The 22,374-nt window shown below is 36.5% G+C and overlaps 1 protein-coding gene across 1 annotated transcript in view; it reads left to right on the top strand.

Annotated features, from left to right (window-relative positions):
* The window catches only part of TERT (telomerase reverse transcriptase), a 30,237-nt gene extending 11,243 nt beyond the window's left edge, over positions 1–18,994 (top strand). The window contains exons 5-16 of the mRNA XM_088171831.1: positions 895–1,077; positions 2,379–2,540; positions 2,905–3,000; positions 4,990–5,075; positions 6,876–6,989; positions 8,710–8,781; positions 10,591–10,776; positions 11,991–12,117; positions 12,401–12,462; positions 14,196–14,320; positions 14,666–14,803; positions 18,494–18,994. Coding sequence (XP_088027957.1) covers positions 895–1,077; positions 2,379–2,540; positions 2,905–3,000; positions 4,990–5,075; positions 6,876–6,989; positions 8,710–8,781; positions 10,591–10,776; positions 11,991–12,117; positions 12,401–12,462; positions 14,196–14,320; positions 14,666–14,803; positions 18,494–18,597 — 1,455 coding nt within the window. The 3' untranslated portion in view covers positions 18,598–18,994. The remainder of the gene's footprint in view (positions 1–894; positions 1,078–2,378; positions 2,541–2,904; positions 3,001–4,989; positions 5,076–6,875; positions 6,990–8,709; positions 8,782–10,590; positions 10,777–11,990; positions 12,118–12,400; positions 12,463–14,195; positions 14,321–14,665; positions 14,804–18,493) is intronic.
* The last annotated feature ends 3,380 nt before the right edge of the window (positions 18,995–22,374 follow it).

The raw sequence follows: 22,374 nt of genomic DNA, 5'->3' as shown, positions 1-22,374 counted from the left end.
TGGAGCAAGCACAGTAGAGAGATAGGAAGGAAGCTGAAAGTAATTGCAGTGTGGGAACAGAGACAGAACACTCAGTGCACAGAATAATGTATTTAACAGGGCAGTTAACCAGAAGACATAGTGGCAACCCAGTTTCACTATCTTGCATGGCTGCATTAATTGATTTTCCTTAAGGCTGAGTCTCATTCACAAGATTGAATGTTCCCCAAATGGGTGAGATGTCAACAGCTTCTTAGCACTAACTTCATACCGTGTGATCCCAGACCAGATGAAAAGAGCATCAGCTAAAAGCACTTCTGAACTGTGGAGTGTTACTTCACATAATATTCCACATTATCGTATTTACAGAGCTAATCAACCTGCAGGACTTCAGTGCTGCTCTGATGTACTTGACTGCTCCCACAGCTGAGTTAAATCTTTGCTCCATTACTTGGATAAAGTACCTCCAGAGGCACAGTTGGTGGTGCAGCTGGGGTTAGCATAAAATCTCAGAGCACACCTTCTCTTTGCTGTTCTTGTTGCTGTCAGTATCTCTAACAGAGAGAATGAATGATATTTATTAAGTTATTTTCAGATCAGTGGTGGTTTTATTTGCTGGCATTCATCTATTTATCACTGTAACTATTACACTCTGATTTCCAAGAGTCAAGGATAGGCGCTAAAATATTTTCAATAGGATTTAACTGTAAAAAAAAAACAAAACTGAGACTGTTTTGTCACTTTGAAGTAGTTACTGCAGTGATATTCAGGCTTTCTGAAAGCTTCAGTTGAATAAAATAATAGAGTAAATGCATAAATATAATCCCAAACTTCATGTAAATTTGTAATCTATGTATTACAAAGAATTTAATGTGTTGCAGCATAACTTAAGGTGCTTCTCTTTGATCTCTTTAGATGAGTCATTACAACACTCAACTAAAAAATCTGTTTAGTGCGTTAAATTATGAACGGACTATAAACACCAGTTTTATAGGCTCCTCAGTGTTTGGGAAAGATGATATCTACAAGACATGGAAGCAGTTTGTTATAAAGATTCTTGAATCTGGCGGTGAAATTCCTCATTTCTACTGTGTAAAGGTATGTATTTTTTATTGCATGTTCAAACCAGCTTTTCAAAATCAGGGTGTGCAGATACTTTTATACCTGTACTAACTGTAATCTAACTACATAATTTTTTTCTTTCCTTAATAAAATTTTGTGCATACCTTACAGACTGGTTAGTTTTTTGATGGGGGTGGTTGATTGCTGTTTGTAGATAAGTGTCCTTGCAGTAGAGCTTTCTTTACTTGGGTGTTTTCTGTCTGTCTTTTGTGCAGGAGCTCCTGCTTCTATGCATGCACTGAATTTTTTGGAGTTAGATTTAGCTAGGTATAAAAGTGAGAGAAAGATAGATAGAAGCTCAGCCTTTTGAGCCATATGAAAACCAGAAAAAAATGTTCTATGTGCATTTGAATAAATTAAATGTCTCTTAAAAAATTGGTCCCTTCTATCAGTATCGTTAGTTTCTGTTGAAAATGAACATACAACTTCTGGTTGGTGTTTTTCCAATAAGTTTCTTCTCCCACTAGGAAAAAATCAATGCTTGTGGTAACCTACTATTTAAAGGAGTTTGCTCTTCATCTTCACACTTTTGTCAGTTCTGTCTAGTAAGCAACATTTTGTGTTTAATTTCAAGTCATAGCTTTGAATTGGGGCAATGTAAACAGAAATACATAAGTTACACAGATTTGTGTGTATTATAGGGGGGCTCTGGTCTCATCTCTCATGTTGCTTGTCATCCTGCCCTGAAATAACTTCCATAGTTTTGTCTTGTTATCTTTTGAGGCAAAGGGTCATGTCATTGACATAATTCGTGTTATAATAATCCAAAGATTGTTGTTTTTACAGAAAGTTTTCTGTTTTTATTATGACAAGTAAAAGCAGACGTAGGTTTCCAATATGAAAAGGAAAGGAAGGGAAAGGTAAAATATGTAGGTTTGCAGCTTTCCAAAAATCTAAGATGTCATCTCCCTGGCTGTATGGTGAGGCAAGTTCCTTAAAATATTTAAACATGAGAATACCAGCTACTAAGTTAAATTAGGGGTTCAGTGTTAGATTTAAGGTTGCATATGGTATAATCTTCTGTCAATAATAAGAATTGTGTTAAAACATGATTTGGATATTCCTTTCTAAGGGATTGATGAGCAGGGAAATTTTTTTCAGATAAGCAGTGAGTTTTTATTTTGTCACAGATTTGGCTGAATGATGCAATGTATTTACTCCCATATGATCTGTCCTTCAGCCTTGCTTACACACTACAGCAATACTTCTTCTATAGTACCATAGTGTTTGCAGCAATATTGTTGAATATGTGGTGGAAGATATTTCTTCTATTTCAGGCTGATTTGTCCAGGGCTTTTGATAACATTCCTCACAATAAACTTGTGGAAGTGATTTCGCGGGTCCTGAAGCCTGAGAAGAGAACCGTGTACTGCATACGGCGCTATGCTGTGATTATGATTACCCCGAGTGGAAAAGCCAGGAGGCTCTATAGGAGACATGTATGACTTCCTGATTGCTTCTGTTTGCTGTAGTAAACATATTTTGGTCCCAGTCACAATTTGAATTGACTAAGTACTTAATAAACTCTTTTTTAATACTCTTAGATATTTTCCAGGGGTAAAAAAGCTTGTTTTTAGTCTGTACCTTTTTAAGTTTTTACTTGCTCTTAGTAAAAATGAAGGTAAATGTGTTGTGGAAATATAGATTTGTGGGTGAGACATTTCAATTTAACAGTAGAGGAGCTGTTGGATTAAAGTAATGCAATAAGGCTGGTCCTTTGACCTCCACTGAATAGAAAAGTCAGTTATTGAATTTTCTATTGCTTTTGTTATTTGTTTCTTTACAATTTAAACAATTATACAGGTTTCTACTTTCAAGGACTTTATGCCAGACATGAAGCAGTTTGTGTCCCAGCTTCAGGAGAATGCCTCATTACAAAATGCAATAGTAGTTGAACAGGTAAGTATTGTGAGGTTTCTTTTCAACTGTAAAAGAAAACTACAGAAGAATTAGGGCAAGCTTGGGGTTTTTACTTGTATGTACATATTATATGGTGACATTACTTCTCATCTAGGTAACCAACACCTTCTGCAGAAAGACTTTCATCATCTCTTCTTTGATGTTTGTAACAGACTTGAGTGTTTAGTGGGAGGAGTGCACCAGGCAAGAAATCTGGAAAAAATCCTTCTAGACTTTTCCTAGACTTTCTCATTATTTTATAAAACTTTTATTTTAATCAGTGTTTTTTTCTTCCTTTCCTAATTTCACTGTTTCTTGCAACAGTCCTCAAATGAGAAATTATCTAGTATAAGCGGGCATCAACACTTCCTATTTCCAAAACATACGGAAGAAAGAATGACCAAAATGTATTGCAAGACAAGTAACTAAGGATATGGGATCTTGACTAGCAAACTGCACGACTTTGTTTGTTTTGTTTTAAGATCTTATTTTGTGCCTAGTTAAAAATAAAAAAAACCTGTTTTTAAGAATTACCTGTCAAGGTTGATGAGAATGAACTCTTCTTTAGGGGAGTTAAGTGCAACACAAATCAAATGCAAACAAAATCAACTCTTTAAGTTGTTGTTTAAAGTGATTTCTTGCTTTCAGTGAATTAAAGTATAGTTTAAAATTACATGTATTTTCAATTTACTCCAACTGATGCTTTTTTGCAAGAAGCAAGCATCATTCTGTTTTAATTTTTGTGATACAAGTGTTCTCAAGATTTCCTTTTGTGCAAGGAACGTGACAAAGGCATAGAAATAAGTGATAGACTCGGACAATTTCTTCATGCATTTCCTTGCTTGGAATCATGGTGTTCCATAATAACAACCTCCAAGATTTCCCAAGCGTCAAATGAGCAGACAGTTATGCTCTTTCAGGCTAGTAATTCCTCTTTAAATTTTTCTTCTCTAAACCTGGCAGTGGAAAATGACAAAGTTGCCAGAAGGTGATTTGTAACATCCAAGTGAAATGATCTTGTGTATCTGTGGATATAAGAGTAGAATGTATGGTGTGGCTGGTGTACAATTCCAGGATCTTACAAAAATAAGAAAGTCTAATGAATACCTGGATGAAAATGGAAACTATCTGGATCTCTCGTGTCTAAGTACATTTTGTTACCTTTTTCAAACTGATTTAGAGAACTATGAGAGAACTGGAGAACTATGTGAGATATTGCATGAGTAGCAGCGTACTATTTTAAAATATTTTATGTTTGAAAACTATTTGTGTGTTATTATCTTAAAAGAACAAAATATTTTGAGAAAAGTGTCATGTCAGGCTGGGTGTTGTACCATTGGTACATCACATTGTCTTTTCAATGCAAGTAATCGTGATCTTGCATGGCTCTTTCAAAAGCTGGGTGCATTTGTCTGCTGTCTGATCTATGCAAGTAGTAAGTAATTTATTTTAATTTGAATTAAGTCATTGTTAAGGGTATTTAAATTGTTATAAATGGATTTTTTGTCTTATAATTTTTAACAAAATGTTCCATAAATATTGGGTGGACAGCAGTGCATGGAAGTGTTGGTAATAGCTGGAGAAGTGTGTGTTTTGCAGCAGAATGGGCAAGTGAGTGTATCAAGACTTTGAAAATCATAGATATTGTGACATAAAGAAATTGTCCTACAGAATAGAAAGTAGCCAAAAGAGCAAAGTCTTATATGTTGTAATATGCCAGCACTTAAAGTGGCCTTAGATGTTGTATTTGATTTCTCCTAACGCAAAAAAAAACCCAAAAAACCCAAAAACCAACATCCAACAAAAATTAGCTTGTTGGATGTGAGCAGCTTTTTAGCATGTATGCTCAGATCTTGGCTTTAGGGTTTGTCTTTTCACTTACTTAGGGGTCTGAGCTGCTACAATCTATTTTTTTTAAATACTTGTGTATCTTCAAAGTTATAGTGTATTTTTAATTTCAAATCTTGTTTTGTTTTGTCACCTTTCTAGAGTTTAACTTTCCAAGAGACAAGTTCCAGCCTGTTTAATTTTTTCCTTCAAATGATACATAACAGCATCCTGAAGATTAGGAACAGGTAAAAAGAAACTAGTTATTCTGTATATAGCATGCTTGGTTGATTTGTTTGTTTTCTGTTAAGAGGATGCCCTTATTTGACTCTTTGATAGCTATATTTTAAAGATTTTTTTATTTCATATTAATGAGAAAATTGTGTATTGGTTTAAGCTCTAAAAAAGCATGAAGAGTCAACTTTATATTCAATAAAATTTCTCTTCCTTACCTGGATGACGTTAACTATTTACAATGCATTATTCTGTAGAATATGGAATAACCTTCATAATGTATTATTTCATAGAATGTGGAATAACCTTCATTTAAAACTGCAAGTGTAATTCCAAAGAAATATACCTCAAAATGATGAGCTCCATAGTGGTGAGCAAAATCAAGAATAACATCCAAGCAATCATGCAAAAGCCTTGTCAGTCGTTTCCCTGTAGTGCAATTGTTTTGCTATTTGGCAAGTTGCAATAAAAATAAAAGGTAGTATCAATAGGAATTTAAATTATTGACAACTCCAAAATTAAGATTGAGATGTTACAAAAGGTAGTGATGCAGATTTCTTCTTGTGTTAGTAGAGATACTAACTTAATACTTATATTTTGCCTCTAGGTGGCAAATATGTACTATGTCTAAAAAAGGAAGTACTTACATGATCATTATTTGTAAATTCAGAGTGATTTATATTAGATTGAATAGCTTCTTGCTCTGGAAAAATACCTTTGTTTTAGAATATTTATTTTAGAATCTCATAGGAGTGAGGGAGACTGAGAAATGCTCTCAAGGAGTCACATGGAAGTATGTTTATATTTTTTTCTATCATTGGTGCTTACGCTCCCTTTGGCAGGATCGTAAGAATGCTCTTGTGGCATACTTTAATAATGACTAACCAACATGAGTATATTTAATGGAATTTTAATGGTTTCAGATAAAGCACACCCTGACAAAACCAGCTTCACGCTTCCAAGTTCAGTCCCAACTTGACTGGAAAAATACTGTTGGTCCTGAAATTAACTTATCCCTTTTAAGTAGCTTGTTCTTCTTTGTCCAAAAAAAACCCCATATGTTCAGTAAATAAATAGACTCTTTCTCATTAAAAAAACACAGTCAACATTAACTTGGTGTTTTGAGAAAAATGCAGATTATTGAGCTGGGGACCTCTAAGGAATCTTATAATATCATTTGATACATTTAACAAAAATAAAATTGCAGCAAGGAGTATTTTCAGATGGCTGAAAATACAGGTAGGATCAGTGCTCAAAAGTAGTATGTAGTCTGAATTTATTCTCTTCAGCTTCACCAAGTCATTCATGTAATAGTGGTGAAAAGGACATTATAGTATCTCACTGCTTCAAAGAAAATAATGTGAAAATAATTCTCTTGGGTTTTGTGAGCCATACCCATTTGGTTGATGCCAGCATAGAAAATTCTCCCAGTGCACTTCGTTTTATGTGTAAGAATACTTCTCTTGAAGCTGTCATGGTAAGATGTAACATAAAGAATTAAAAAACTTCAATGAAGTATTATTCTGTGGCAGAAGGAGGCCTTGTGATTTGAGATCAGTTACACAAGTTCTTTCATTTAATGGCAGTTATCTCCTGGAGTTTAATACGGAAGGAGTGTGTGTATTAATGAGGTTTTTTTCACTATTAAAGTTAAAACTAGATCTCTGTAGATTCTTGGAAAAAAGAACAGAAAAATTTAAGACTAACTGGAAAACATAAAGTATATTTCTTATGTTATACTTGGAAAAAATATTTAACAGCTATTGTGATCTTGTTGCATGTTTTGAGTGTTTTTTTTTCCTTTTCTTTGGTAGGTACTACCTGCAGTGCTGTGGAATTCCACAGGGCTCCATTTTGTCAACCTTACTTTGCAGCTTATTCTATGGAGATATGGAAAACAAATTGCTCTCTGGAATAAAGCAGGATGGGTAGGGGTGCTTTGTTCTGTGCTCTGTTATAGTAATTCATAATATGTAGTATATGTATTAGTCATTTTCTGACATTTAGTTTTGAATTTCAAGGATTTCCAACTTCATTAGGAGTGTGGTGCACACAAACATCTCTGCAGCTTCAGTGAAATAGTGGTTGTTTTTTCTGGAGAATTTCCTTATTACAAGATTGAGAAGAAAATGCAGAGAGGCTTTCCTATATCTTTGGTAGGAGATTTATTCTTAGAGCACTGTATTTAGGGATGCTGTAAGGAGTCTTACAAGCTGCTCTTGTACTTCTCAGAAGTTTATGGCTATGCCTCACTCATTCCCACATCATCTATGGTCTTTTTTCACCCTAGACAAGACAAGATGTTTGTTACAGACTTTCTGATACTTCAGACTTCTGCCTGAGGGCTTTTCAATCCATTGTTAGTAAATCTTAACATTTTATCAAGGTCAGAGCTTTATAGCAGATTTTTTATGGGGTATGTTGGTTCTTGTTTGAAGCCCTGTGTGTTTTTTGGTAAATTTTCTCTCAGTCTTTGTGCCCTGCATGTGCTTGGTCCTTAGGAGCTTGACAGAAAGCTAGCCTGATAAAAGCTTTACCTCTTTATTAGCTGTAAAAATTTTGAAAGTTCCTTTTACCTTTGTATGAACAGATCCCCAATTGAATCCTAGATTATTTAGTCATGAGCTGGACCCTGAAACGTCTGTTCAGACATGTCCCTTTATTGCTGTGAGTTCTTCCCCAAAAGAATGAAAGAGACTGTGGGAATACTCCAGATAAGTGCATCTGTCTGATGTCTCTTCTTGGGAAGCTTGCTGGGTGTCAGAATTTTAAACATTTCCCTACAAAAGTAGTAGTTCTTACAGACTTTTGAGGATGTTCTGATGTGAGTCTGAAAAGCTGTCTGTTGCTTTCAAAGGGTGTTGTCTACAAAATGGAGATTATGAAACTGAAGAAGTTCAGAAGAATGCACTCTTTAATACAGCAGCTGTCTTTATATAGAGCAGATTTTAGAATGTTGCTTAGGTGTCTGTTGAATGATCTTGATAATTTAATTTTTTCTTTAAGTCAGAAGAATAAGGTGGTTATTGACTGGGCTGGGCCAAGGTGCAGCTGATCTGACCATAGTGATGGCAGTACTCTTGCTTTGAAGATGAGGCTGTAAGTCATCATCTCCAGAGCTACTTCTCTGTGATCTGCTAGGCAAGATTTACCAGAAAGATATGGACATGCTTGGGGTCTGAATTTCAGCCTTTACAGTGGTAGATAGTATTCTGTTTTACATTCAAGCTATAGCTTCATAAACAAGTTATTACGTGGTAAACAAAGATAGACTTGGAGCCCATCAAGAATCTACTTGTGTACCTGGTCTAGCACCTCTTTACTTTGTCCTCTAGAGAAAGAGACTGGAAATTGTCTCTTGGAAAAACATAAACCCCTGGGAAGCCACTGTGGAATAGTTTGTGTGTTTTAAGTTCCTTCATGTTTCATCTAGCCAGTCTCATTGCTTTTTAATTTACTTTTTTCCTTTTTGTTTAGGAAAGAAGCAAAACTGAGAATTTCTTCATGAGTCTCAATTTGGAGTTCATATCAGCCTCTACCATATTGTGAATTAAAATAGGCAGGCAAATTGTTGCTCTCAAGTGTATGAAAAAACTTTGAAAAGATTATGTACTGAAAAATCTAACATTCATTTCTTCTTGATTACAGCGTTCTCATACGTCTCATTGATGATTTTTTGCTGCTTACACCACATATAATGAAGGCAAGAACTTTTCTAAGGTATGCTATTAGAGTCATAGTCTTCAAAGCAGTAAGCATTATTGCCTTTTACGTAATTCTTTTTCATCTTTATGCACATCGGTGGGCTGTTTTGGAGTCCTTGGTAGTAGCCTGTGCTTGGGAAGAATCCTAAAACTGCCTTCTTGATAGCCAGTTAACAGTCTGTTGCAGTTTACATACTGGGCTATTCCTGCTTAAGTTTGAATTAGGGACCTACCTACTAACCTTGATGGAGCTTCAAGCAAAAATTAGTATTGCAGCCTAACCAAGGCAGCTAACAGTTGTCTATCAAAACCATTTTCTCTTAAATTTTTGAGATGTCTTATTTGCATTCTCAAAATATTTTTTATTGGGCTCTCGTGGTACTGCTTTCTGTTCCCAGGGAAGAAATGTAGCTCTTGTCTGATCCAATATTGCTAAGAATTTTCTGGTTATTAATATTCCATGATGCCTATCTGAAGATACCGGTAGCATGGTATTATGTAGGTCACACAGAAGTTTTAAAACAGTAATTCTTATTGTGCTTCAGAACTACCTTTTCTTTAAAATTTGAGTCTCAGAAGAGGCTCCTGGTTACTGTGGATAGGAGTGTACAGTCAGTTCTAAGGGAGTTCTGCTGGTGCCAAAATCAATTTAAAGGATCCAGAGGACAGGTCTTGAAGAAAAGTGTAGTGTGTGCAGTGTAGTCAGTTGCATCATGCTTTTCAGTTGTCAGAAAGATGCAGTCAGAAAGTTGTGAGCCTGAAAGGCAATGGAGCAATCAATTAAGTACAGTTTGAAGTATAAGTGGATAGTATATTTTGAAGACTTTATTTGTCCTCATTTCCTTATCAGAACAGAAGGAAATTTCTAGAGATCTCTGGGTTTACAGTTCTGGGAACAATAAACTAACAGTGAAGGCCTCAAGCCATTAATCTCTGTAACATCTTTTCAGCACCATGTCACTTGAGTAGCAGTGCAGATACTGTCCTTCTTGCCCTTTGAAGTTGTCTGCATCTTTGTTCTGTATCAACTTCTGTACCAGCTATGTTGATTTTCTGTAGAGAAGTAGCGTTTTTGGTGAGAGATTTCCAGAACTGTTTACAGATCAGATCCTATGAGCTCTCTGCCACAAATGCAGTAGTACCAGTGTTTCCTTATGTAGTATTAGAACTGGGAAACTCAATAACTTAGTTTTGAGGAGATAGCATTAAGACTATAACTTCCCAAGAAGAAGAGCATACCTCTTCCTCTCTTTAAAAGGATGAAGCCTGCACTTAAGTACATTGCCAAATAAGACAAACTGCTCCTTGTCCATGACACTGCTGATACAGTATGTATCAGGTAATCAGCAGGCAGTGCTGAAATCTGGCAGTGAAAACTTTCTTAGGGAAAATGTTCACCTCAAAGTTCAAAACTTTCCATCGGATAAGTGAGGTTCCTGTTATATAGATTCTCCTTGGTTTTGTTAACCTCCAAAACCAATAACTTGTCATCTGTCTTTTTCCAGTGATTTTTGTTTCAGAGGTTTCTGTGAGTGTGGTGCATACAGCTTGTCTCAAGTATTGCGTGGCTGATGTGCTTAATTTGCATTAATCTGTAAATGTTTTCCATAATCCTCAAGTTTATTTATTTTATGTTTTTATTTATCTCAAATATCTTCACTTTCTTTATTTCTAGCTGTGTTCCTTAACATGAAGAATTGGCTGTGATTCCCTTTATTCTTTGATTTCTGCCCTTTTATTCAAGATCTTGTGTCTTGCAGCATGGTGCCAGTTTTTGTCTGCTTTGCTTGCAGGGGCTTAGCCTAACTGTTTATATCTGTTTTAGGACTTTAACATCAGGTATTCCTGAGTACGGCCTTTTAATAAACCCAAATAAGACAGTGGTGAATTTTCCTGTTGATGATATCCCAGGATGTTCCCAATTTAAACAGCTGCCAGATTGTCGTTTGATCCCGTGGTGTGGTTTGTTATTAGATATAAAAACACTTGAGGTTTACTGCGATTACTCCAGGTAAATAAAGTTGTACACACCAGTGTCAGCTTTCTAGTATCTTGTGCATAGTGGGAGAAGCACAAGGGTGTTGGGAATGGTCTAGTTGAATTAAATGCAAAAGAGATTGGGATTAATTTGATATAGAGTAGAGGGACTAGCAATCTTTTTGACATCCGAGGTGTTCCCTCTGGTACATTTCAGATGGAAAAGAATGTGTGGGGAAGAGAACTTCTCTTTAAACTGGCAACCTTGACAGTTTAGACAAAACAATCTGAAGTGGCATAGAACTCAGGACAGGATAATGTATCCTACTGAAAAACTGTGTAGATCCTTTACATGGACTATTAGAGATGGCATTAGACATTTACTAAAGTTTGAAAAGAAAGGACTGTTTAAACTCAAGGATAATATTGCTGCATTATTGACCATTTTTGGTATAAGCAGCCCCTAAGTATTTAAGTGGAAAATTAGGAGGAGGTTTTCCACTGATAGGGTGGTAAAGTTCTTCAGTAGTTTTCCTAAACAGAAAAGTTTGGTCATTTTAGGAAAGGAATTTATATGACATGGTTTCCCATAGCAAAGGACCAAAAATCAACAGCCAAAGATATTTATTTGCTTGCTGAGTTCTTGAAAGAAACAATTTATGTTGAAAAGGGTACTGATGCTGCTGGTCTGGGAGACACTAATCAGAATCATAAAATCATAGAATTGTTTATGTTGGAGAAGACCCTTAAGATAGTCCAACCAGTAACCCAGCACTGCTAAGCCCACCACAGTGTTTCAAACCTTTGCTTTTGCTAATCTTGATTTAAGTAGCTGGGACATCAGGGTTGTTCCAGTAACTAAGGTGGCTTCAAGCCTAAGCTCCTTCATTCATGGATCATAGATATAGATAAGATGATTGTCACTGGAGCAATTAATAATGTTCTGGGTAGACAATGTGTTTAAGAAATATATTTAGTTTGTTTTTAAAGTTATTGCATTGGCTTTTTTAGCAGGGTCAAATTTTCAGCCCTGAGGAATTGAAGTCAGCCCTTAGCTAATACCCTTAATACCACAGGGCCTAGTCTCTTTCAATATTGAATTTAATTATGGTCATCTTTTAGCTACTGGCTCATTAATTAGCAGGAAGTCTCTGTAACATGGGAAGTTAAATGAGGCTCACTTTACAGAATTTAATTTAGTCTATTAGCCCATCGAGTTTAATTACTTTTTTACTTTTTTTTTTCTAGTTACACCTGTACTTCCATCAGATCAAGTCTTTCCTTCAATTCAAATATAACAGCTGGGAAAAACATGAAATACAAACTGAGTGCAGTCCTTAAACTGAAATGTCATAGTTTATTTCTTGATTTACAGGTGGGAATATGAAAATGAATGTTTGGCAATATTGTAATACGTGATGAAGACCATTAAAACTGCTTTGAGTTCTAACATGAAAGTTTATTTTGAGAGGAAATCCACATAATCGGGAAATGACATCAAATACAATGTTGGGTTCCAGAAGTGATCCTTCACAACATTGTTAACTTAGTTGCACAAAAGAAGTCTTTAAAGTTTACAATAAAATGCTTTTTGTCTAGATCTTCAACAAATCCTGTTATGACACTAAAATATTCTTATGGCTCTGTTTCTGTTCTAGATCAACAGCCTTAGAACAGTTCTCATTAACATCTACAAGATATTTTTACTCCAGGCTTACAGGTAGGTCACTGTCTTCTGAAGAAGGTGTTAGTATTTCATTACTCTTTCTTGACACATGGAGGAGCTATGAATTAGAAAAAAGTATGCTATGTAAGTGTGCAGTGTCTATATATGTGTGTGTGATGTATGCAGTAGTAAATGTCAGTAGTAGGTCAAATTATTCTTGTTTCAACACTGTTCTTAAGTAATACGGTTAGGTTTAGGATACAGGAATATATTTGATGTGTGTGTTTAAGTGATACTTCAAATGGATGTTCAGTGTCTTGGTTTTGACAGCTGACCTCAAAATAACCAGTCTGTTTTGCTTCAGGAGTATTACAAGAAGCCTTATTAGCCATTTTATATTTAGATCAGTTAGAACTTTGTATCTGTTAAGTCATATAGAACTTTGACCAGTATAACTTTAGGTAAAGTGAGGTTTCATTCTACCAAGTTAATTGCAGTTTCTTATTGCTGATAATGTTTTAATTACTCCTTAGCTGGTAATATCTTGGTATTTGTGAGCTGGGCTTGATCAGCAGAGGAAGTGAATGTTTTAAACAAAGATAAGGGAAAGAAATCAAAATTAATAAGTAAGTTGCAAGAAAAGACTCAACTATGAATATTGGAAACTTTGAATGATTGGCAGCAGCAAGTAATTGGGGTTTTATTGCTTTAACACAGAAAATATGCTAGAAGTTCTTCACTCTTCACAGAAATCAGATGTCGCTCTTTTGCTATGCTCACACTTGTTACAAAGGGACATTTTGATTTTGTTCTTAAATTCGTCTTGGTCCACATTCAAGCTATATTCTTTGTCCAAGAAGTGTAATTGGGTTTGTCTAGTACAGCACTGATGTGTCCAGCTCTTAAACTTTTGTGTTGTGGGTGATTTTTAAAATTTTTCTCTGATAGATGTGATCACTTAGTTACTTCTGTTTGGTTTTATGGTAACATTCTAACAGTGGCCTTTATAGGTTATTTAAATGACTGTCCACCCTAATAACTGCATATCAGGTTAATTCAGCCCAAGACCTGTTATGCAGCAGGTACTTGGGTCTATCCTATAAATATTGAAAGTGTCACAGTTTCTTTAAGTGATGGCAATATGCTGAGTTAATTTAATAAACAAGTATATACATTGTTGATTAATTAAAAATCAACATTGTAATTGGCTATATTTAGCATAAGCAGGATTATAATGTCAGAGTCTGAAGGTAAAAAAAGTCAGCAGTTTTAAAATATTTTCACAGGCGTAAGGAAGCAAACAATACAAATAATTTCTATGGAGTTGGCTTCCAAATAGGCAAAGGACTGACTATCTTGGTCTGTGAAATCATTTGGAAGTCTGTTTTATTTGTCTACATTTATTGTGGGGTTTTGCTTTGTTTTGTCTTCCTCTCACACTCTCTCATGTGGGTGTTCTCTGCTGGCGTGGTCTGTGAATTGGTGACTATGGGTATTTTAATTTTCCCTGCACACAGCACAGTTGTGCTGTCCTCAGAGGAGAATTCTGTTACCAAGGCAGATTGCTTCAAGATCATCTTTCAGCATAAAATTTAGAAACAAACATCATATATGTCTGACATTCCAGGAATGTGTATATATGGGAGAGGTGTCATGCAGTAACAGTGTTGATACAGCTAAATACTGATGTTTGCTTTTAAATGTTGTGTAGTGCCTAAGCTATTTAGTCATAGGTTCACTTGAAATTGCAGATGGCTTGTGATTAAATAGGCTGTTTTTGTGAACAGGTTCCATGCCTGTGTTCTCCAAATTCCATTCAACCAGCAAGTTAGAAAAAATCCTCATTTCTTCCTAAGGATTATCTCTCAGACTGCATCATGCTGCTATGCTGTCCTGAAAACAATAAATGCAGGTATAGGATGTTAATGGCAATGAAGTAGTGGGTTTGGATTTGTTTGGGGTGTTTTTTAGACAAATAGAACATCTTGAATGTGCAGTCTGATGGTGTGATTTTGGGATAAAGATCAGGATTTAATATTGTGAAGTGCCTGCTAAGAATCACAGTGCATTTTTCTTAAACTCAGTTTTCTGAAGATTGAGTCTCAGGCACTAGTTCTGCTGATGTACAAGACTTCACTGACTGCACAGGTTTCTAGTAAAAAATCCTGGGGTGGTTTTATAGAAGGAGAGGAGAGATCAGACATACTTCTTAATGCTCATCATTTTCAGTTACATTATTTTCCTTTTCTATCTCTAGGGATTGCTGCAGGTAACAAAGATGTATCTGGCATATTCCCTATTCATGTAGCAGAATGGCTCTGCTACCATGCCTTCACTGTCAAACTGTCAAATCATGAAGCTGTTTACAAATGTCTGCTTACATCTTTAAAAGTCTGTAAGTATTCAGCTATTTTTGCAGTTTTGTCTATGGTTAATTGTAACAAAACTTAGAAACTAAGGGATTTTTAAAGTTTTCTAATCCTAAAATGTTGTTCTCAGATGTACCTTAACAATCTTTCTGATTTTATTCGAATTTACTAAGAATAAGTAGGCAGACTAAAATGTCTTTTAGCACTGCATTTTCTAGAGCCTTATTCTCACAGGACAGCTGACTTTTGGCACTCAGTAAGCTTGTACACTTCAGAAGGCTTAATAAGACTGTGTTAATCATGTAAGTATTCTCAGCAGGTTTAACTAAATGAAATACAAATGCTCAAGCTTCTGTTTTAAAAAAATGTAGATTAACTGGCAATTAAATAAACTCCTCCTACATTTAAACTCTTACCCAAAAAAAGTGTCACCAGGGTCACTTGGAAACAGAAGCACTGGCTCTACTGCATGTGTATTCTTGAAGAGTTGTGGTGTTGGTGTATCTGACACTTCCATTTGGTGAAGGAAACTGTGTCCCTTGCCCCTGGGGAGCTCTTTCCTTAAACAGTTGTGCAGTCTGCCTGTAGGACAGCCCCATAAGTAATAGAATTTTCAGTTTTAAGATATTAAAAGTCGGCAGCAAGAGAAGCAGCCAGTACTGTTAATGAATTTAGCTGCAGTGATGCCCGGACTCTCAACCTGACTCTCTAATTTGCACTCTGAATGAGTCATTGCTTCGGCAGTTTTCTTATACAAGACTAAGAAATTCTTGGGTCACATTCCAGAGTAACACCTATTTGATTTGAAACGTATCCTAAGCTTCCTTTGATAGCTGCACTGAGGTCGAGTGCCCCAAAAAGAAAGCAGCTCTCCTTTTGAAAGGAAGCATTTCCTTCCCATATCAAAGGCTTCTAGCAACACCGGAGTGCAGTGCCTGATTCTTGGTGGTGCAGTGTGAATGTATCAAAACGACACACTTTTACAGGAAACAAACTGATGGTTTGGATTTTGCCAGCCACATTCTTGCGAGCTATGGACTTTCTGTATGGAGCAGAGTTCCAACAGCCTTTCCCAGAGGAACTCCTTCTGAGTTACTCACTGACACCAAAACCAGAGGTCCTAAGTCTGCTCACTGCTGCTGAGAAACCAGGGCAGGAGTGGAGGGGACAGCGACTGAAGAACGAAGCAGAGAATGCAATAGACATAACCAGGACAGTGGGTTCTCTGGGAGCTGCCTCACTTCTCTAAGATCCATTTGAGTTTTCATCAATAATGCTGAAGGTTTTGCTCTTGGGATCTTTGACTGGCAGACCACAATCCAAGCCAAAGCTCCTTCATCCTTCTCTGTGCTTTGCTGTTTAATCTGACAATACTTTCAGGGTGGAGGCACAGCCCCAGGAAACTTTATTGCTCAGCAGAATCTCACCTTCCATGGCTGTGTGCATCAGCTGTAAAAGTGGTCTCTGCTGTCCACAAAGGCACATCACCACAGATGTCAGGGAAGATTGGCTGGGAAGTAGAGGCAAAGTTTTCCCAGTTTGAAGAGCAATTGTCAGTAGGTTCCTTCTGCTGTACCCATAGAGCTGCTTGCCTAACTGCAATACTGACCTGAAGCTTGCATGTGGTCCAGGCCTAACTCTGTGCAGTTTCTAACCCAGGAAGGGAAAGCTGACCAACTGTCAGTTGGCTGCTCTGGCAGTGAGAATTGCCCTTGAGAAAGGGAATAATCTTTCTTCCTAAATTCCTGGGGAAACCTATTAATATTGTACTTCCTGAGTATTGCAGTGGTGGAGCAGGAAAAGTCCAAAGGTCTGTAGAAAGTCGGTGACAATGTTCTCTTGAAAAGAGTAATTTTCAGCTATTCTTTCATAAATCTTAACTTCTGTGAGGCAGAATCTATTCTTCACATCCATAGTGTTAAGACAACTTACTCTTTATCTACAGAGTCCAGTTTCTTTTGGAAATGTGAGACTTCAAGCACATTACTGAGAGATTAAGGCTTCAGAAATCTTTTCTTAACATCTGCCTCAACAATTAGCAGACTGTGACTTGTAACTTATGACTTGTGACTTTACTATGAAACTTTTAGGATGGAAACTTCCACTGTGATTGGTTGACAGATTGCTGGGGTCCAAGTAATTCAAATGCTATCTCTCCATTTGCTTATAGACACCTGAAATCTTACCTGTACTTCCACTAGCCCTGTTCCACCAGTACAGCAAGGGTTGATACAATAATTGGTGGAGCTGCACAACGATATCTTGAGATGATGAGTCGCATGCATACCCTTGGTGCAAAGGGGCGTGATTATCTCTGTATCCCCAAGGTCTCTGGCATAGGTGAAGGCTGTTTTTCAGTCCCTGATTGTACATGGTGTTTATATTTGTATTTTCTTCTGAATTTAGTACAATCCTAAGTGTCCTGATCCTTTGGGCATACACTAAAATCCATTTACAGAGATATTGATAGTTTTCTATGCAGTTACAAGTTCGTTTTGTTTGCCCTGCACCAGACTAGTCCTGGGTAATGTTATTGTAATCAGAACATCATTTTGTAGAGAAGGTTACTAGAGAACTAAACATTATGTAGAGATATTAGAACTAATTCTAAACATGGTATTTTAAGTTTTGACTTCTGGATATCAGGTAGCATGTGCAGATGTCAGTAGTCGTGATGGGAAAGTCACTGACTTTCAGGTGGGATCCTGTGAAGTTAGCTCAGTATTTCTGTATGTTGCAGTAATCTGCAGCATAGAGATAAACAAGGTAAAAGCCCTTGTGTTGACTTATCAGCTGCAATTTTTGTTGTCATTTTGGAGTTTGTGTTGGCTGCATAAAGTCTATTACCTTTGTAAGATCATGTTATTGACAGGAATTGATATAAATTTGGTTTTCTCTTGTATCCATTCACATACCTTTCCATTACACTCCATGGCAATCAATATCAAGCTCATAGGTTTTGGGGAGGAGGTACTTCCCGCTATTCCCAAACCTATTAAATATCAACATCAGGCTTGTCATGAGTTGTCATCATTCTTCAGAGTTAAGTATTTAAAACAGAGTTATTGTTTAACATCCCTCCCGTTATTACCAGTGGGGAAAGGAGCAAGAGTCTTTCCTTATCATGATAAGATATAAATACATCATCTGTCTCCTTTCCAGATACAGGGCAAATGTTTATTGAGTACTTTTGGCTTTCTGCACCATTGACAATTTTGCCGACTCTGTTTAGTGATGGACTTAAACTGTTGCTAGGATTTTACATGTTCTTCCTAATCTGTAAAAAGTCCTTTTTACTGTCTGTATTTCTATTGATGGGACATTCAGTCTTTCAAAGTAACTGTGGTTTAATGGAAGGCCTTATTTGGTGGGTAAAGTTGTTGAACTTTCAAAATTTACTTTTTAAAATTTAATGAAGTTCTCAAATCCGAACAAAAAAAAGTTAGAAAAACAGAAAGTAGGAGGAATTTGCTCCTTGATTTTCTTTGTTAATATTTTCACATACAATTTTGAATCTTTTTATTTTTTAGCCTGATTTAAGTGTGGAAGAACAGTAGCATAATTTATTGTAGCTTTTTTTTGTCCCCATTTTCCAGATGTTTCAACTTTTTAGTTGGTTTTAGCTAGTATTGATTTCATTGCTTCATTAGCATTTCTCTAAACCAGAATTAATAGTTATTTGCAGTTGTAATGAATTGTTTCTGATATTTTGGTAGGTAAGAGACGGGTAATTGGGAAGATCCCGGAGGATACTGTGGCACTACTGCAGGCAGTGACAGAACCATCTCTTTGTCAAGATTTCAAAGCTATCCTGGACTAACTGATTGAGGTTTATTTCATAGTTTTCTCAGGTTTGAAAATAAATACTATGTCTTTAGGTGACTTCTCTGTAATTTATTTTGGTCAAGTGGGCAAAAGCAAGTTAATTCAGAAATTTTATATGTCTGTTTCTCAGGTACCATACAAGGACATTAAAAGAGCAGATAGTTTTGTTAGTACCTTCTTGTTTGGGTTTTTTGTTTGTTGGGGTTTTTTGTAAATCCGTAGGCTGTTTGAAGTAATTTACTTGGTTATGTTCCATCACTCCCATCTTCTTGATGAAAGAATCATTAAATTATGTTCTGTACAAAATTATTTACTTTCTTGGCTCAATGAGTTGTCTTGAAGGTTTTATTTTTTTTACTTCTCTGTGTTGCAGACTATTTTATAATAAATTGGTTGGTTAATTGCAATAACACATATTTGTTTCCAGGGCCTTTATTTTATAGTAATCTTTAATATGCTAGTTTATGTTTCCAAAAGCAGTTACCTGCACAGGACAACTGCATTTCCTGGCCAGATGCAGAGGCTAGAAATTTTACGCTTTGTAGATCACAACTAATATATGCCAGAATTTCACTGTCCGAGCTGATTGTTTGATATATGTTTTACTTATTTTGAATACTTAGTGATATTTTTACTGCAGTGTTGTACAGAATGATGCTGGTCCATTTATAGCTACAAAACAAAAGATCTCAATTAGATAATATACCAAGTATATTGCTTTTCTTTTTGCATATCTTTGGCTCTGTAAAATCAAATTTTTTACGAGGACTTATTGTGATAGAAAAAGGGAGAATGGCTCCCAAAACTGGGAGTTGGTTTACATTCAATATAAGGAAGAAATTACTTACTTTGAGGGTGTTGAGATGCTGGAAGAGGTTGCCCAGAGAAGTCATAGTTGCCTCATCCCTGGCAAATCTCCACCACAGAGGGACTGCTGATTGATTTGCAGTATTGCAGTCTGTCCATTAACATCATAACTCAATTCAAAATGTACAGTCAGTCATACAGATTTGGGTTTTTTTCTGTCTGCAGAGTGGCACTCTTAAAATGCATTTTTAAAAAAGTCAGAGTAGTTGTTCCTACTAGAGATGAAGAACAGCACTCTTGCTCTCCGGCTAGCAGCTCAAACATTTAAACACCCCCATGCCCCTCAGTGGTCTGCAGTGATACTGGATGAGGGAGGACTATCAGTGACAGCACTGCATGAGAGAGGTCTGGCAGGGCAGAAAGCTTTATTTTATGGGATCGTGTGGCAGGAAGAGACAGCAAGATGGTCTAACATGAAGAAGAGAGGGAATGTAAACTTCACCAATGGCTTGGATTAGCCCAGTTTTCTCTGTGAGAAAATAAACTTTTGATGTGGTCTCAGCTGAAGGTGTAATTTTATAAAAATGAATACTGTGTAATGCTTGCAATTCTCTGAGATGATACTTGTATTTCCCAATAATTACTGGCTGAGTCATCAGTTTTAAAGAGTAGCTGTTTGTAAACTGATACAAATACAGTGTAAAAATCACAAGAGAAGATTATTTCATTTCGATTATCCTTCCCTCAGAAAGGCAAGTGAAAGTAAAGCTGAAACAGGTACATGTTTTAGCAAGTGGAGAATTTGGAGATTTGAAGAAGAGCTGGAAATCTGTACTGAAAACTTGAAGTTGCTGCTGTGGCTTATGGTAACTGGAGAGAAAATACTATTAATATATGTGTAAGAAATAGATTAACTATGGTGGGGGCATACAGTTTTTGCTCTAAAAACAGATGTTTATAGTGTTGGGAAGGTAGAAATTTTCCATAAAGCTATTCTGGCACAGAACTTTTCTAAAAGAAATAGTGTGCTCCATTACGGTGGCAAAATATATTCTCCTTAATTGGTAGCAAGGCAGTGTGTTAAACAGCAACTGCTGACAGGAGACGTTGGGGTAGAGTGAATAACTTGAATTTAGAAATATTAAATTAATTACCTTAGGAGCATTCTGAATCTGTAATGTGGATTTTCAACAATCATTGTACAGCTGGGAAAACTTCAAAAGATTTGAGAGGTTGCGGTGAAGGTTAAGGTCTCAGTATTTAAGAGAGGGCAAGTAGAGGGACTGAGAGCTGAACCACTGAACGTAACTCCCTGCTCAACCTGCCCTGCAAGTGTTGCAAACCACTCAGGAAGTTGAGCTTGCTGGAGGATTTAAATGGAGAGAGGGAGAAGTAGGGCTGAACATAGGTTTTAGTGTGTCTGCAGAGCTTAAGGAAGGAATTTGACGGAAGCCCTTCTGGGGGAGATCGCAGTATCTTCGATGCTTACATCAAACACGTCCTGCTCTCCCCACTGTTTCCTTTTGGGAAGGAAATATGGACTGGGAATCTCAGGTTGAGGTTGGTATCAAATTTCACAATGTAGGAAACTGCCTGTGTTCCAGAAGGATTGTGCATTTCTTCCCTGCATCTGTTTTCTGTTTATTGTATTATGATAATTTGGATTTGTCTTTATTTATAGTGCTGTTCCAATGCTCCTTCTGAGGTGTTTTCATTTAATAGGCAATTGATGTCCTTGTTTTAGGGCTGTGGATTCTGGTTAAGGCTGAACATCACCATGGCTGCATTTATGTCTTTTACTGATTTACCCCCAGAGAACCCATGTGGTTCTCGCAGCCTAGACAATTCTAGGAAAGTCAGAATGTTACAAGTTCACCACAGCATATTAGAACAAAGAAGATTTGATGGAATATGGAGATAAAAGATTGGGAAAAGAGTGAGCAGAAGGTATTTGCATACACATGCTCCCTCAAGTAACACAATTGAGTTATTCAGGAGAAAAATGTACCTATAGGATATCATCTTATTCTTCATGAAAAAGAAGGGGAACTTTATTGGAATAAGGCTAGAGTTTTGGTACAGGAATCTTCGTAGAAGTTACATCAGAAATGCATTGACAACAGAAAAACAGTGTTCATGCAAGTGTTGCCAAAGACATTTTTTTGCATGCCTACTTGAGCTAAATAATAACTTCAGCTTGTGTTTCCCAGCCATCATTTGTAGTTACTGGAGCTAAAAATTGTCCTCCCTCAGAGTCCTGTCCTGGGCTGAACTGTGTGTCTGGTGATCCATAAAGTCTCACCTCTGGTGAATGGAAGGGACAGCTCAAAAGTCACGTCTGGATACCGTGACAGTAACTCAAGATGGATTTTATAGACTTGGAAGTCTTCTAGATCTAGTTTAATTATTTTCTTAGCTTCTGTCTGTATTAGCCGGATGTGTTTTTATTTAAAAACAGAACTCTGGCTACTTAAACCTGGTCAATATAGTTGCCTATAGGATTATAATGAATATTTAATTAACTGTAGTTAGAAACGTGAATGTCAAATGTATGCTTTAGTTAGTTAAAAATTCTTATTTATGTATTTACAGATTTATAACCCTTTCCTTTCTCTTCCTTGACTCAGCCTGAAGGCACTGTCATACTTACTCCTCACATACTTTCCCCACATTTTTTCAGAGGCTGCTGGTTCCTCAAGTATCTTGACAAGAGGAAGCCTCATCTCCCAGCACTAGAGAGTGGCCAGGATCTGCAGCCAAGTACAGGAAATCCTGTTTTTCAATAAAGATTAATTTCATGTCCTGTAAGGTTGCAGCTCACTGAAAGGCTGCTATACATCTGCATTTTTGTTATGCTATTCAGCTATTGTGTTCAGCTTTAGAAATAAAGGGGAAAAAATGGGGAATTTTTTTACAGTATTTTCCACTACAATAAATTCTGGACTGTGCTAAGATAAGAGATTTG

The sequence above is a fragment of the Sturnus vulgaris genome, chromosome 1 (genome assembly GCF_052056855.1).
Source record: "Sturnus vulgaris isolate bStuVul1 chromosome 1, bStuVul1.hap1, whole genome shotgun sequence".
Taxonomy (NCBI): domain Eukaryota; kingdom Metazoa; phylum Chordata; class Aves; order Passeriformes; family Sturnidae; genus Sturnus; species Sturnus vulgaris.
Note: the sequence above shows the minus strand (reverse complement) of the source record. Positions and strands in the feature narration are given on the sequence as shown.